Here is a 12,830-nt window from a genome sequence, read left to right as displayed (position 1 = left end):
TCATTAAATTTCACCGTCAAGTCTGATCGACATGGAAGGGGGCTCGCTTGTTCTTTGCACAATTTTGGTGAATTAGATTTTTGAATTCTATCTGACAACATTGTCAGTTCCTGGTCCATAATACGTTCATACTTGTTTAGTCTAGAATGGAAGAGGAGAGTGTTTATTAACATTCATCATGGTTTGTTCCGGCGATATGCACGGCGAAAAGATACATGCATTTAGTATGCTACTTCAAGTTTGCGTTTCTCAAAATTTGGTGCAAAGACATGACCATTTGGTTCGCTGTCTGTGGTGAATATCATTCAGCCCCACAAAAAGTTGGAGCCTTGAAAAGAGCCAGAATTAACATTGGAGTCAGTGGCAATTGGGAAATTAATGACGGTCTGCTTCCGTGCATGGATTACCTCCCTTGCAATAGTCTGCACAACAATATTTAAAGAAATAATATGAGCCAGGCAAATGACATTGTTTGTCGACAAGGTCTCGTAATAATGTACTGAATTTATATGTCGGACATGAGCATATTCTGTACAATCAACTTCGTTTTATATTTGGTACACCGAGATCAAATTGACACCATACACAGTAAGCTATTACTCCTTGTCGCCAACGGTCAGGCATGACTGTGCAAAGAAAACCACCGCATTCATGTGGTGATATTAACATATTTATTTATTTTTCAGCAGGGGAGACGACAGTCTGGTTCACATTTGTTTGGACTAGTCTGAAGAGGTAAGTTGAGTTAATAATTCAGTTTCTAAAATAATTGAAAGATGGGGAGCAAATATGGTTAAACGCGTGCGCGTTAGATCATAAGGTTTGCCATTGAGTCAAGTGGCATGGTTTCGATTCCGCACTATACGAGACAAGGTCCCTATATAACAACAAGCGAATTATTGAAATAACATTGAACCGTATGTAAGTCCCGAAATGAACTAGGCTGTGTCGACTGGACGTTAACACCCCGCCCCCTCTCTCTCTCTCTCTGTCTCTCTCATAAATACAAAGGGTTGTATTAGGGTTAAACACATAATGTCACAGCTCCTTTTAAACAAGGCGGGTTGGATGGCCGAATGGTTAGCACGCGCATGTGGTTTCGATTCATCGGTTGTACGTAACAAGGAGTAGGGTGACCTGTCCAACCTGGTGGGTTTCTTCGGGTCCTCCGGTTTCCACCCACTGCTAAAGACACCTACGCACAAGCGAATTATTGAATTAACATTGAACCGTATGTTAGTTCCGAAATGAACTAGTTTGTGTCGAGTGGACGTTAACCCCCGTCTCTCCCCATTATAAAATGTCCTTTATGTTCATTGATAATATAATGGTATATAAATGATTGTAAAATATTTACTGTAAAAGATTAGTTAATGGTTTAACGGAATAGTTAAAGGGCATATGACACTATTTTTAGGTATCTTGAAATAGACAAAAATGGTTCTAAAAGCACATATTTATGTAATATGACAATATATGTAAAGTGATTAATATTCAATTTTTGAACAAAAAGTGATTTCAGATCAATTATCTTCGGTGATATACCTGAACAGTTCAAATTAAATGGCAGTCGTTTACGCCTGCTTAGTGCATTCTACACATTTTTAAAATTATTATTTTGTCGTTTGTGAATGAGTCTTTAGTTATTATTTCCACATTGTGTTTTAGGATATATTTTTATTTGTTCATTACAAAATTGCACCGAAAGCATGCGGTACACGACTCGTGTACTGATTGTAAAGTGTTAATTGTGTCTTAAATATTGGATATTAGGATCATCTAGTTGCACGGCAAGATAACAACATTTCGAATATTATGTAAAAGATTTAGTTAGAGACTTAGCCCCTTTAATTAATAAAATACTCCGTTGAAATACGTATTCTTAGCAATCTGGCTACATTAGAATAGAAAAATTCCAACTGCAAAGGGTTCTTTTACGTGCACACCAATGTGTATACGGGACCTCGACGTTTTGTCCAAACCCAGCGTCAGACCCTCCGTCCTGCCCCACTGACAAGCGGCAATCACGCTGGAAAACCCCGATGCACCTTTTCCGCCAAGACTGTGATCGAACACGAAACCTTTAGGTTAGCTAGGCAAAGTCTTCCCCACTGAACCACCGCGGCTCCAAACTACATTATAAATTAGTTTATACCTTGCACGTGTCATCTTTGTATTTAATCCTTCATTATTTATCTTATATAAACCACATTTTATAAAGGTGCACGTGATCCCATCTGACGTGATCCCATGTCACGGTGAAAAGAAAACAATCTTCTAGAAGGGACATATTTCTAACGAGATAATTTATAGCATACAGAATATTTAAATGACAATAAACGTGTATATTTACACCTACCAAGTATGAATTAAAAGATACGCAACATTTCTCTGTCATCGTGCAATTAAGAATAACGCCCACAAATACATTAATAAAACACGACGAAATATATTCAAGGGAAGACATGATCGTGTAGATTGTTGTAGAAGGTAGGTATTAAATGGCGAGTCTAAGCCTAACGAAAGGTAGGGTTGTTAGAAGGAATACATTGGTTTGTGTATGATCTTCGTCCCAAATTGGAGCGGGGGAATCGGTGAATGGCCGAATAGTTAGCACGTGCACGCTGTATCAGAAGATCTGTCATTGAGTCAACTGGCGTGGTTTTGATTACCCGGTTGTATGTGACAAGGAGTAGGGTCTTCTATCCAACCTTGTGGGTTTTCTCCAGGTCCTCATGCTTCCTCCCATTGCTAAAAACCCCTACGCACAAGCGAATTATTGAAATAAAATTGAACCTTGTGTTAGTCCCGAAATGATCTAGTTTGTGTCAAGTGGAAGTTAAATCTCTCTCTCTCTCTCTCTCGTTTTTGTGCTGAAATGTATTGTTTTAGTACTTCTACCGAACGGTACTAAAATCAGGGATTAGCTGAATATTTTTAATTATTTCCCCGTCATGTTTCTCTGTCTCCGTTACAGGTTTTACAGACCAAATTGGAAATAATAATGGAGTATCGATCTAATGGCCAACTTGGAGTTGAAGTACGTGGAATTGATCTCAAGAAAACAGTACCAGACAATATTCTTGAGAAGATTAAAAAGGATATACATGAACATAAACTCCTGATATTTAAAAACCAAGGTGAAATCACCGCTGAACGCCATCTGGAAATCAGTCGATGGTTCGGAGAACTGGATTCCAAACATATAAAGCACAAAAGATCACCCCATCCTGATATTCTTCGTGTTTCTAATGATAGCACGGAAGGATGTGTGGGCTTTAATCGAGACGGTTGGCATATTGATGGTAGTTTTATAGAAAAGCCATTCAGGTTCTGTATATTAAATATGGTATCTGTACCAAGAGAAGGCAGTACAGGTAGGTACTGTTCGTAATATATATATTAGTACTGCAATGTATTATTATGTTATTACGTTATTTTGTGAACATGGGTTTATATGAGCGGTTTTATGAGAGAGAGAGAGCGAGAGAGAGAGGGAGATGGAGGGGTTTAACGTCCACTCGAAACAAACTAGGTCATTTCGGGAATAACATGGTTCAATTTTATTTCAATAATTCGCTTGGGAGGAAACCGGACAGTTGACCCTACTCCTTGTCACGTACAACCGGGCAAACGAAACCACACCAATTGACTCAGTGACAGATCTTATGATACTCGCTAACCAATCCGCCATTCCCCGGTTTTATATGACATAGTACTTGGTCAGGATGATTAACTCCAGGGCAGTGATAATCATTTAACACATAATTATTGGTAATAAACGTCAACAAACTGAAGTAGGAAAATTATCATTTACAGCCTTTATTTCTCTGAATGATTTGATCAATCAACTAACACCCGAAAAGAGAGAACAGTGGAATTCACTTCATGGAATATTCAGACAATATGGTTATGAAAATATACATCCATTGATCTATCCACATCCAGTTACCTGTCAACCGGTAAGTGACAAACACCTTTAAAGGTAGCCAACACATTCCCTGTCAACTGGTAAGTAACAAACACCTTCAATATAGCTAATTAGCTACCTGTCAACAGGTAAGTGATAAACATCTTTAAAGGTAGCCAACAGGTTACCTGTCAACTGGTAAGTAACAAACACATTCAATAGAGACTTTTGGCAAGCGTAAATTCTTGGTCCGTATCGCGTATCCGTATGGATTTTGTGTGTGACGTCATCTATGTGTGTGTATTTCTCATACGTGATACGGAACACGGATACGGTAGCACGTATCGAACAGCTTTCATACGGAAAAGGTCCGTATAACATTGTCGTCTTTTTACTGCCTTCTTTTGCTACTTTTAGACGCTGAAATGTTGTATCATAGCGTTTTTATGAATCTCCGTGTATCCTAGAACACGAAGGTGTATATTTGATGTGATTTAACCATGATAAAGACTGGAATTTAATCCTTATTTTTGTTGGGATTTTCTCGGGATTTTCATACATTTCCCGTCTGTCTGCATGCTGGTTGATCTACGTGCTCAATTTAGGGAGGTAGGATCTTACAAATCTAAACTTTCTGAAATGATACATAAGTGAAACCAAAGTCGATATTAATTTTTTTTAATATCGAGCGACTTCACTCGCACCGAGAAATTGTAGGCTAGGCACTTGACTAGCACTGATGGTGACCTTGGTAGATATCTGCCATCATGCTGTAATAGAACTAAGCTCGGCTCAGCGATGCAAACGTACGCTACGCGAAAATCTGCCAAAACTCAAAAACTGCATTGACGCAACGTATCACGTATACATACGGATACGTGATACGGATGGTAAAAATTCCGCTTGCCAAAAGTCTCTAATATAGCTAATAAGCTACCTGTCAACCGGTAAGTGATAAACACGTTACCTGTCAACTGGTAAGTAACAAACACATTCAATATAGCTAGAATGGGGGTTTAACGTCCACTCGACACAAACTAGGTCATTTCGGGACTAACATATGGTTTTTAATTTTATTTTAATAATTCGCTTGCGCGTAGGGGTCTTTAGCAGGTGCGCGGAAAAAAAGTCACAGGAAAAAAAGGCACAGTAAAAAAGTCACAAATTTGCCTAGGTAAAAAAACACAGGAAAAAAAGTCACAGTTTTTTTTATTACATCTCAAATTCAATAACAATATAAACAATAACATACATATTTAACCTTTCATTACACAGATGTAACCAGACTGTTTTAGTCTTTAGAAATTAGCACACTTTGATATCATAGCACATTTTAATACATTATAGCACATTTGACATATCAGTACATCAGACGGTTTAGCACTTATTAGCTCATTCAACATTCTACCACATCAATACTCTTTGTTAATTCTAATGTTCCATCCAACTCCATGTAAGAATTCTGGGATGGATTTGGCACCGCTGACACAATCTCTGCAAAGATTTCGTAGTTGTGTCTGCATCTTTACAAACTTCTTCTTGACCTTCCTGACAGGTGGATTTCCGATGGCATCCTGGGCGACGACAGTCTGGACTGTGGCTGATTTCTTCTGGAACCACTCCACCAATCTCCAGATGGATGGATGGTGTTGGCCGACAAGATTGTAGAATTTGTTGTTCCATCCCTCGCAGATGTTGTTGGTACAGGGGGCACTGTTCATGGTTGCATCATGTACGTTCCATAGTGTTTGTATTGTGTTTGCAGCAAGATAATGTAGAGTAACAGTACAGACCTAACAAGAATACCTACATACAAACAGCTTTATAATAAATTCATGATTAAATACAATTTACCCACGATCTATTAACCAAACCACTCGATTAACCAAACCTAATTAACTCAAAGACAAATAACTTAAAGGTGCAAGGATATACTCACTCTACAATACAATATATATAAGTTGTGACTTTTTTACTGTGACTTTTTTTCCTGTGACTTTTTTTCCTAGATTCCTTTAGCAGTTGGAGGAAACCGGAGGACCCGGAGAAAACCCACGAGGTTGGACATTCGACCCTACTACTTGTCACGTACAACCTGGGATTCGAAACCACGCCAGTCGACTCAATGACAGACTTTATGATACAGCGCGCGCACGCTAGCCATTCAGCCATCCAACCCCCTACCTGTCAACCGGTAAGTGACAAACAGGTAGCCAACACGTTACCTGTCAACTGGTAAGTAACAAACACCTTCAATACAGCTCATTAGCTACCTATCAACCGGTAAGTGACAAACACCTTTAATATAGCTAATTAGCTACCTTTCAACATTGAACATTGACGGGTCGGGTTGCATCCGAGTGCGCTGCATTCAACAGATAAAAGAATGAAAGAAAGAAATGTGGTTTTACGTCTACTCGACACAAACTAGGCCATTTCATGACTAACACATGGTTCAATTTTATTTCAATAATTCGCTTACGCGTAGGGGTCTTTAGCAGTAGGAGGAAACCGGAGAACCCAGAGAAAACCCACGAGGTTGGACATGTGACCCTATTCTTTGTCGCGTACACCCGGTAATCCAAACCCCACCAGTTGACTCAATGACAGACCTTATAATACAGCGCACACGTGTTAACCATTCGGGCATCCAACCCCCAGTAAACCGATAAAGCGGAAGTGGGTATGAATATACTGTTGATTAATTTTGGTGTCCAAATATCGATTATGTCTGATAATTGGCTTTGTCTGTAGAAGTTGGGTTTAAAATCTAAACATATCTTTATTTTTAAAACAAATCAACATATACAAGTTATAAACAAATCGAGATAAGATACTGTCTGTTGTATTTAAAATAGGGAGCCACGGTGGCTAAGTGGGTGGGACGATGGTTCGCTAGCCTGGGGGTTGCGTTTTCGATCCTGCATTGACCGAGAAAGTTCATCGGATTTTCCGGCGTGGTTTCCCCTAGTCATTGGTACAGGACGGAGAGATGGACAAGGACAGCTGTCAATTCGTTCGGATACGACGAAAAACCCAGGACCCGTGTATACATTGGCATGCACGTAAAAGATCCTTTGGCAGATTTCCCTCATAGCACTCTGTATGGCGTATGCCCGTCGTCATTAGCCCAGTCAGAGCAGAACAGTAGGACGTTAAACCCCATTTCATTTTCTTTTCTTTTCATTTGTATTTAAAATATACACAAATAAAATGAAATATTCCGTGTTTTTCAGACGATGTGCTTCAATTTAGGACTTATCGAAGAATGTATATTTGATTTTGGCGGGAAAGATGAAAGGTTCCTTAAAAACGATGAAACAGAAGATGCATTGAAAGATATTGACAAAGAAATAAAGCAAAGCAACGGTCTTATTTATAAGCACAAGGTATGTATTATATTTGTTCGGTTTTTTTTTTTTGGGGGGGGGGGGGTCCGTAGCCGCTGCCACCAAGGTGATATGTAAGACAAGTGATTTCTAGTAAGCTGCCATGAAGAGACAGTCGTAGATTAGAGGCTTGTCTAGGAGATAGGGGAGTCTTACTTTCTCCATTTTCCAATCTGATAAAACACAGATCCCATTTCGTTTCGTTTTCTGTTATCGTTCAAAATTGTTATATATCCCGCGTTCTGGTTGATGTGAGGGATTAGCCAATGAAAGGGTCTGTTGCAAGGAGTTTTTGGCGTGCGATGCACGGAATTGTGCGTAACCTACTAGAACATCAACGGTGATTGCTTAAAGGACAATATTGGTGCCAGTCATTATCACATATGTGATAGTGCTGGTTAAACACATTCCAAATATATCCTCTCACAGTCTCACACAACAACTTTTGGTTTTGGAAGGAATTATTAGTGAGCAGAAATTTGGTCGTGTATCTGTTATCACATCAGTCAGTTATATAGAGGTATGACTCGTGTTTTCCTTTGGCGTTCGTCACTTCCGATTCAGGAAACCTGTATTACTCAGCTATCGTAGCAATGATCTCTGTGTTAAAATTATATTTGGAATGTGTTTAACCAACTCTATGACATGTGATAATGACTGGCACCAATATTGTCCTTTAATCAAATGTTTGACGCCAGAGGATCAAAATCAGCTCGTAAGACGTCCCGCTACAACTGGCCCGATCTTCATGTAGTACAGGCCATCGAAACTATAAAAAATCGAAACAAAATATAGATCTGTATTCTAATCAGATTGTCCATTTTCATGATTATTTGCGAGAGTGAGCCTTTTGAGATATAATGTCCATGGTGCTGTATTTCTAACCACGAGCTACATTTTGTTATTTTATGTTATGTGTATTCTACAACATTGTTGATCAATAGCCATAAGCTACATATTGTTATGTGCATTATTGTATGCACATTATAATATAATTAAAAATTGGTATGGAATTTTCTTGGAAAAATTGAGTTTAATACTTGCTTAGCTATATGAGATAAATTTTGTGCAATCCTTTTTCGAGATCCCTATCATTCAGACAAAATTTTGTAATCTGGATTGGATTTTTTTTTATATAAATGTCGTGTTTATTTTCAATTTCAAGACGTCGGAAGTAGAAATATTTTGCGTTTGTTTTAATGTATTTATTGATATTGCATTGTTTTATGTGTATATTTATGGCGGGACTTCGTGAGACGTAATCAGTTATTATAAGCTGTAGTCGAAATGGGACTTTTTTTTATGGACGAATCTATTTTAGCTATGGAGAGGGTATATAAGTAGGGATAATAAAACCACCAAACCATGTAATCTGTATAGGCTGTAGTCGAAATGGGGTGTTTCCGAAATAGGAAGGTTCCTCTGAAAAGGATGGAATGAAATGGGATGTTTTTTTTATGGACGAATCTATTTTAACTATAGAGAGGTATATAAGTAGTGACAATGAAACCACCAGACCATATAATCTGTTATAAACCGTAGTCGAAATAGGGGGGTAGTTGAAATAGGAGGGTTCTCATATTTCTGACGCAATGGCCCGAGAAATCCCCCTTTGGCCATTGCTGGATTGACTTCTGATACGTCAGCTTTTGAGGGAATGTGTCTATTCTTCCCGTTCAATCAAATCTATCCCAAGTACCGAAACATGACAGCCCTTCGTTTAATCTGATTTAAGGTATTGTTCGTCTTCAAACAGTATTATTTACATTGTCTCCGTTTGGATAGACCCGTTTGTCACGCAATTAGTTTTTCTGCTATGCACTAGTTAATTGGGGGGGGGGGGGAGAGAGAGAGAGAGAGAGATGGGGTTTAACGTCCACTTGACACAAACTAGGCAATTTCGGGACTAACGTATGGTTTAATTTTATTTCAATAATTCGCTTGCGAGTAGGGGTCTTTAGCAGTGGGGGAAAACCGGAGGACCCGGAGAAAACCCATGAGGTTGGACAGGAGGAAAATGAAGAAGGACATACACCATGCAGTGTAATTTGAGAGAAATTTTGTCCTGATCCCTGCTCTTGTATTTAATTCCAACTTTCAAGGGTTCTTTTGTGTGCACGCCAATGTGTACAAATTATCACGGCTTTCCGTCCCCTCCAAAGGACAAGACCCTGTTTATAGATGCACCATTGACAAGGGGGAGATGAACCGAGACCTCCTGCAAAGCGAGCCACCGTCTTACACACTGAGCTACGACGACGCTGAACACATGTTTTGTTGTTCTGTTGAATTTGTTCTAAGTGCTAATTGTTCATGGATTTTCTTCTGCATTTATTTTCAGTGGGAGGAAGGTGACCTGATTATTAGTGACAATCTAGCCGTGGGACACGAGGCCACTCCGGAAACCCAGTATCCAGTTTCACAAATTGGGCTCCGTATTTTACACAGAACGACGATTAAGGGTGTCAATACCCCTTCGAAATAAATTTAACCAACTCTTCACAGCTTGTTTATCTTGTCTAGCCACGAACCCCAACCCCCACTTTCAGACAATTAATTAGTCCCTTTTATCTTGTTTTTGTATATCATAACCCCATTGTTTCATAGGCCTTTGATCTTGTTGTTGCTATGAATGGTTTCAACCTTTTGTTGTAATTTTGTCTATATATGTTGCTTCAAATTTTGTTATATTGTATTAGCTTGAAAACGTCGAGAGAATACTCGTCGAAACGTCGCCTAAATAAATCAGTAGCTGTTTTCCATAAGTGTGTTTATAGTTTATTGAGCTCCAACTTGTTTACTATATAAGTGTAAACTCGAACTTTTATGTTTGGGTAACCTTAAGTGGATTACCTATTGTAGTTATTATTATTAATATTATTCTTATTAATATTAGCGCTTGAAAGCCACAACTAAATGTGTATGTTTTATGATCTCTTGGTTTGTAATCATTGTTATTTTTAGTGCTTGAAAGTCGCGGTTTTTTTTATAGCATTCGCACAAATAGATTTGCATGTTTTCTGATCCTTTTTGAGTTTTATAACCTAATTGTCGTGTTGTAACATAAATGTTGTGTTGTAACATAAATGTTGTGTTGTAACGTAATTGTCGTACTGTAACGTCATTGTCGTATTCTAACGTAATTATTGTGTTGTAACATAATTGTTGTCTTGTAACCAAATAACATAATTGTTGTCTTGTAACCAAATAACATAATTGTCGTGTTGTAACGTAATTGTCGTACTGTAACGTCATTGTCGTATTCTAACGTAATTATTGTGTTGTAACATAATTGTTGTCTGGTAACCTAATAACATAATTGTCGTGTTGTAATGTAATTGTTGTAACCTAATTGTGTTGTAATTGTTGTGTTGTAACTTAATTGTAATTAGGGAATATGTTTTTGCTTAACGCCTGTTTGTTTCACAATAAACATGCCGAACTCACTAAGGATTGGGAAACAAACAGGTTCATCAAAAACATATTCCCTAATTAAAATTGATATACCTACTTTTATTTTAATTAAGGGAAGCTGGGTTTGGATAAGCTCTGCATGTTTCCCCTGTCCATATTTAGGAAACATGGAATAGAAATATTGCTTCAATTAACCAGTGAAATTTGAAATTAAATGAAATGGGGTTTTACGTCCGACTGGGCTAATGAGAAAAATGTTGCCCACACAGCGGCGCTATGGGCTACTTTGATAATAAATTCCAACTTCCAAGGGATATTTTACCCGCACACCAATGCGCACACGGGACCTCGGTTTCCTGTCCCATCAGAACTACTAAACAGCTGTACCTGTCAGGCCTTCCGCCCTGCACCCCTGACAAGGCGAAACCACGCCGGAAAATCACGATGAACTTTGTCGGCCAACACCGGGAGCGAACCAACATACCCCAAAATGAGGTCGAGCATGCTATTATATTCTGTTACTTTGTTTTAAACGCCTTTCATTTTAATCAAGTTTTAGTTCATTTTATGTTTTCATACCAAACCTAAAATCTTTCCTAAGATGTGACAATGAATCCGTTGCACAATCCATAATATACTAAACCTAGAAATGTTCAAAACCTGATCGGGGGTCACGGTGGCTAAGTGGGTAAGACGTTGGCTCGCTAGCCTGGAGGTCGGGTGTTCGATCCCTGCAATGGCCGGTAAAGTTCACCCAGATTTTCCGGCATGGTTCCCACTTGTCAGTGATGCAGGACGGAGGGTCTGACAAGCACAGCTGTCTAGTCATTCGGATGATACGAAAAACAGAGGTCCCGTGTATACATTGACGTGCACGTAAAAGATCCCTAAACAGTTGGAATTCGATATAAGAGTAGGCCATAGTGCCACTGTCCAGGCAAACTTTCCCTCATAGCACACTGTATGGCGTATGCCCGTCTTCATTAGCCCAGTAGGACGTTAAACCCCATTGCATTTCAATTCAAAACCTGATCATGTCTAAAACATTTCAAAGAAGTGAAACTGTTCAAACCATTAATGAATTATATTGTTTTTTTGCATTACGATTTGAATATAAGATGCTTGCCGAAGCAATTTTTAATTAGTTTTGATGTCAAGGCATAATTGTTTGTCCTGTATTTTATTCAATTGAGTACGAAAAATAGAAATGAAATAAATTGAATTGTGACATGTATTTTATTTATGATTTACTAATTGATGAAATTAGATCATATTGAATGATTTAACTGTTTAATCTCCCTCAAATATGATCTGTGTTTTTAAGCTTAAAAATACATTATACAAGAGCTAAATCTGCCTATTGTAGGTCTTTCGTTTGGCCTGAAATGTTATATAATTAATAAGACATTTAATAACATGAGAAGATCATAATCATCTCTCAATGCCATCTTATGTGTTCGATCGTCACTGGATTTGAATCATGTCTGATTGCTCAACGCTCATTGATGATTAAATGCAAAGGTGGATAATCGAGACTATCTTTTGTTTTATCGTACCGACTTTAGAGTAATGATGATCGAGGCTAGACTTAAAATCCAATCGCTTATATCTCGAGTGCATCAATTTACTTGAACTTTTCAGCATGTTCCCTTTACCTTATTTAGTTTTCCCTATTAAAGTGAGAACTGCCAGCTCTTTATCTAATCTTCAATAATGTATCTTTATTAAGCAGTAGTAATTGTCTCTGTTTTGGGATGATAAAATGTTGTTGTTGTTGTTAGTTAGTTGTATTTTACGTCCGCTTCCACCGAGGTGATATCGCAGACAATAATATGGTATGTATACAAGGTGCAATAATTTAAAATGCGATTAGTGAAAAAGAGGATAATTAGGTTTTTATATATATGTACAGAAGACAATAGATAACAGCAAGAGACCTGAGATAACAGGTGCAAAGAATAAAAAGGTGCCAGTGGACGTTTACAAAACAGACGAATTTGTAACAAAACAGACATGAATGTGGACGGACATTTGGACACGGACAAACATTTAGACATAGTATGTACATATATATATATATTTAGGTCGTTTTCGTCGGTCTGGTCGATTTGTTCGGT

General features: G+C 38.2%; 1 protein-coding gene across 2 annotated transcripts; it reads left to right on the top strand.

The window, feature by feature from the left end:
• The first annotated feature begins 535 nt into the window (after positions 1-535).
• Positions 536-10,975, top strand: LOC126824679 (alpha-ketoglutarate-dependent sulfate ester dioxygenase). Of its 2 annotated transcripts, XM_050553999.2 has the most exons (6): positions 536-588; positions 687-735; positions 2,978-3,377; positions 3,820-3,962; positions 7,147-7,299; positions 9,641-10,975. In XM_050553999.2, the coding sequence occupies exons 3-6, from the start codon at positions 3,005-3,007 to the stop codon at positions 9,782-9,784; spliced, it is 813 nt and encodes a 270-aa protein (XP_050409956.1). In that variant the 5' UTR covers positions 536-588; positions 687-735; positions 2,978-3,004; the 3' UTR covers positions 9,785-10,975. The 2 variants fall into 2 exon arrangements, with proteins under 2 accessions (XP_050409956.1, XP_050409957.1); XM_050554000.2 differs by lacking the exons at positions 536-588; positions 687-735 and adding an exon at positions 2,400-2,490.
• The last annotated feature ends 1,855 nt before the right edge of the window (positions 10,976-12,830 follow it).

This window comes from Patella vulgata, chromosome 6 (genome assembly GCF_932274485.2).
Source record: "Patella vulgata chromosome 6, xgPatVulg1.2, whole genome shotgun sequence".
Taxonomy (NCBI): domain Eukaryota; kingdom Metazoa; phylum Mollusca; class Gastropoda; family Patellidae; genus Patella; species Patella vulgata.
The sequence above is the reverse complement of the archived record's forward strand: the minus strand, read 5'-3'. Positions and strand labels throughout refer to the sequence as shown.

Bases quoted from the DNA above. Each gene is read 5' to 3' on its own strand.
- LOC126824679 (XM_050553999.2), top strand. From the start codon at position 3,005: ATGGAGTATCGATCTAATGGCCAACTTGGAGTTGAAGTACGTGGAATT. The intron at 3,963-7,146 runs GTAAGTGACAAA...CGTGTTTTTCAG, and splicing joins ATCCAGTTACCTGTCAACCG to ACGATGTGCTTCAATTTAGG. The intron at 7,300-9,640 runs GTATGTATTATA...ATTTATTTTCAG, and splicing joins GTCTTATTTATAAGCACAAG to TGGGAGGAAGGTGACCTGAT.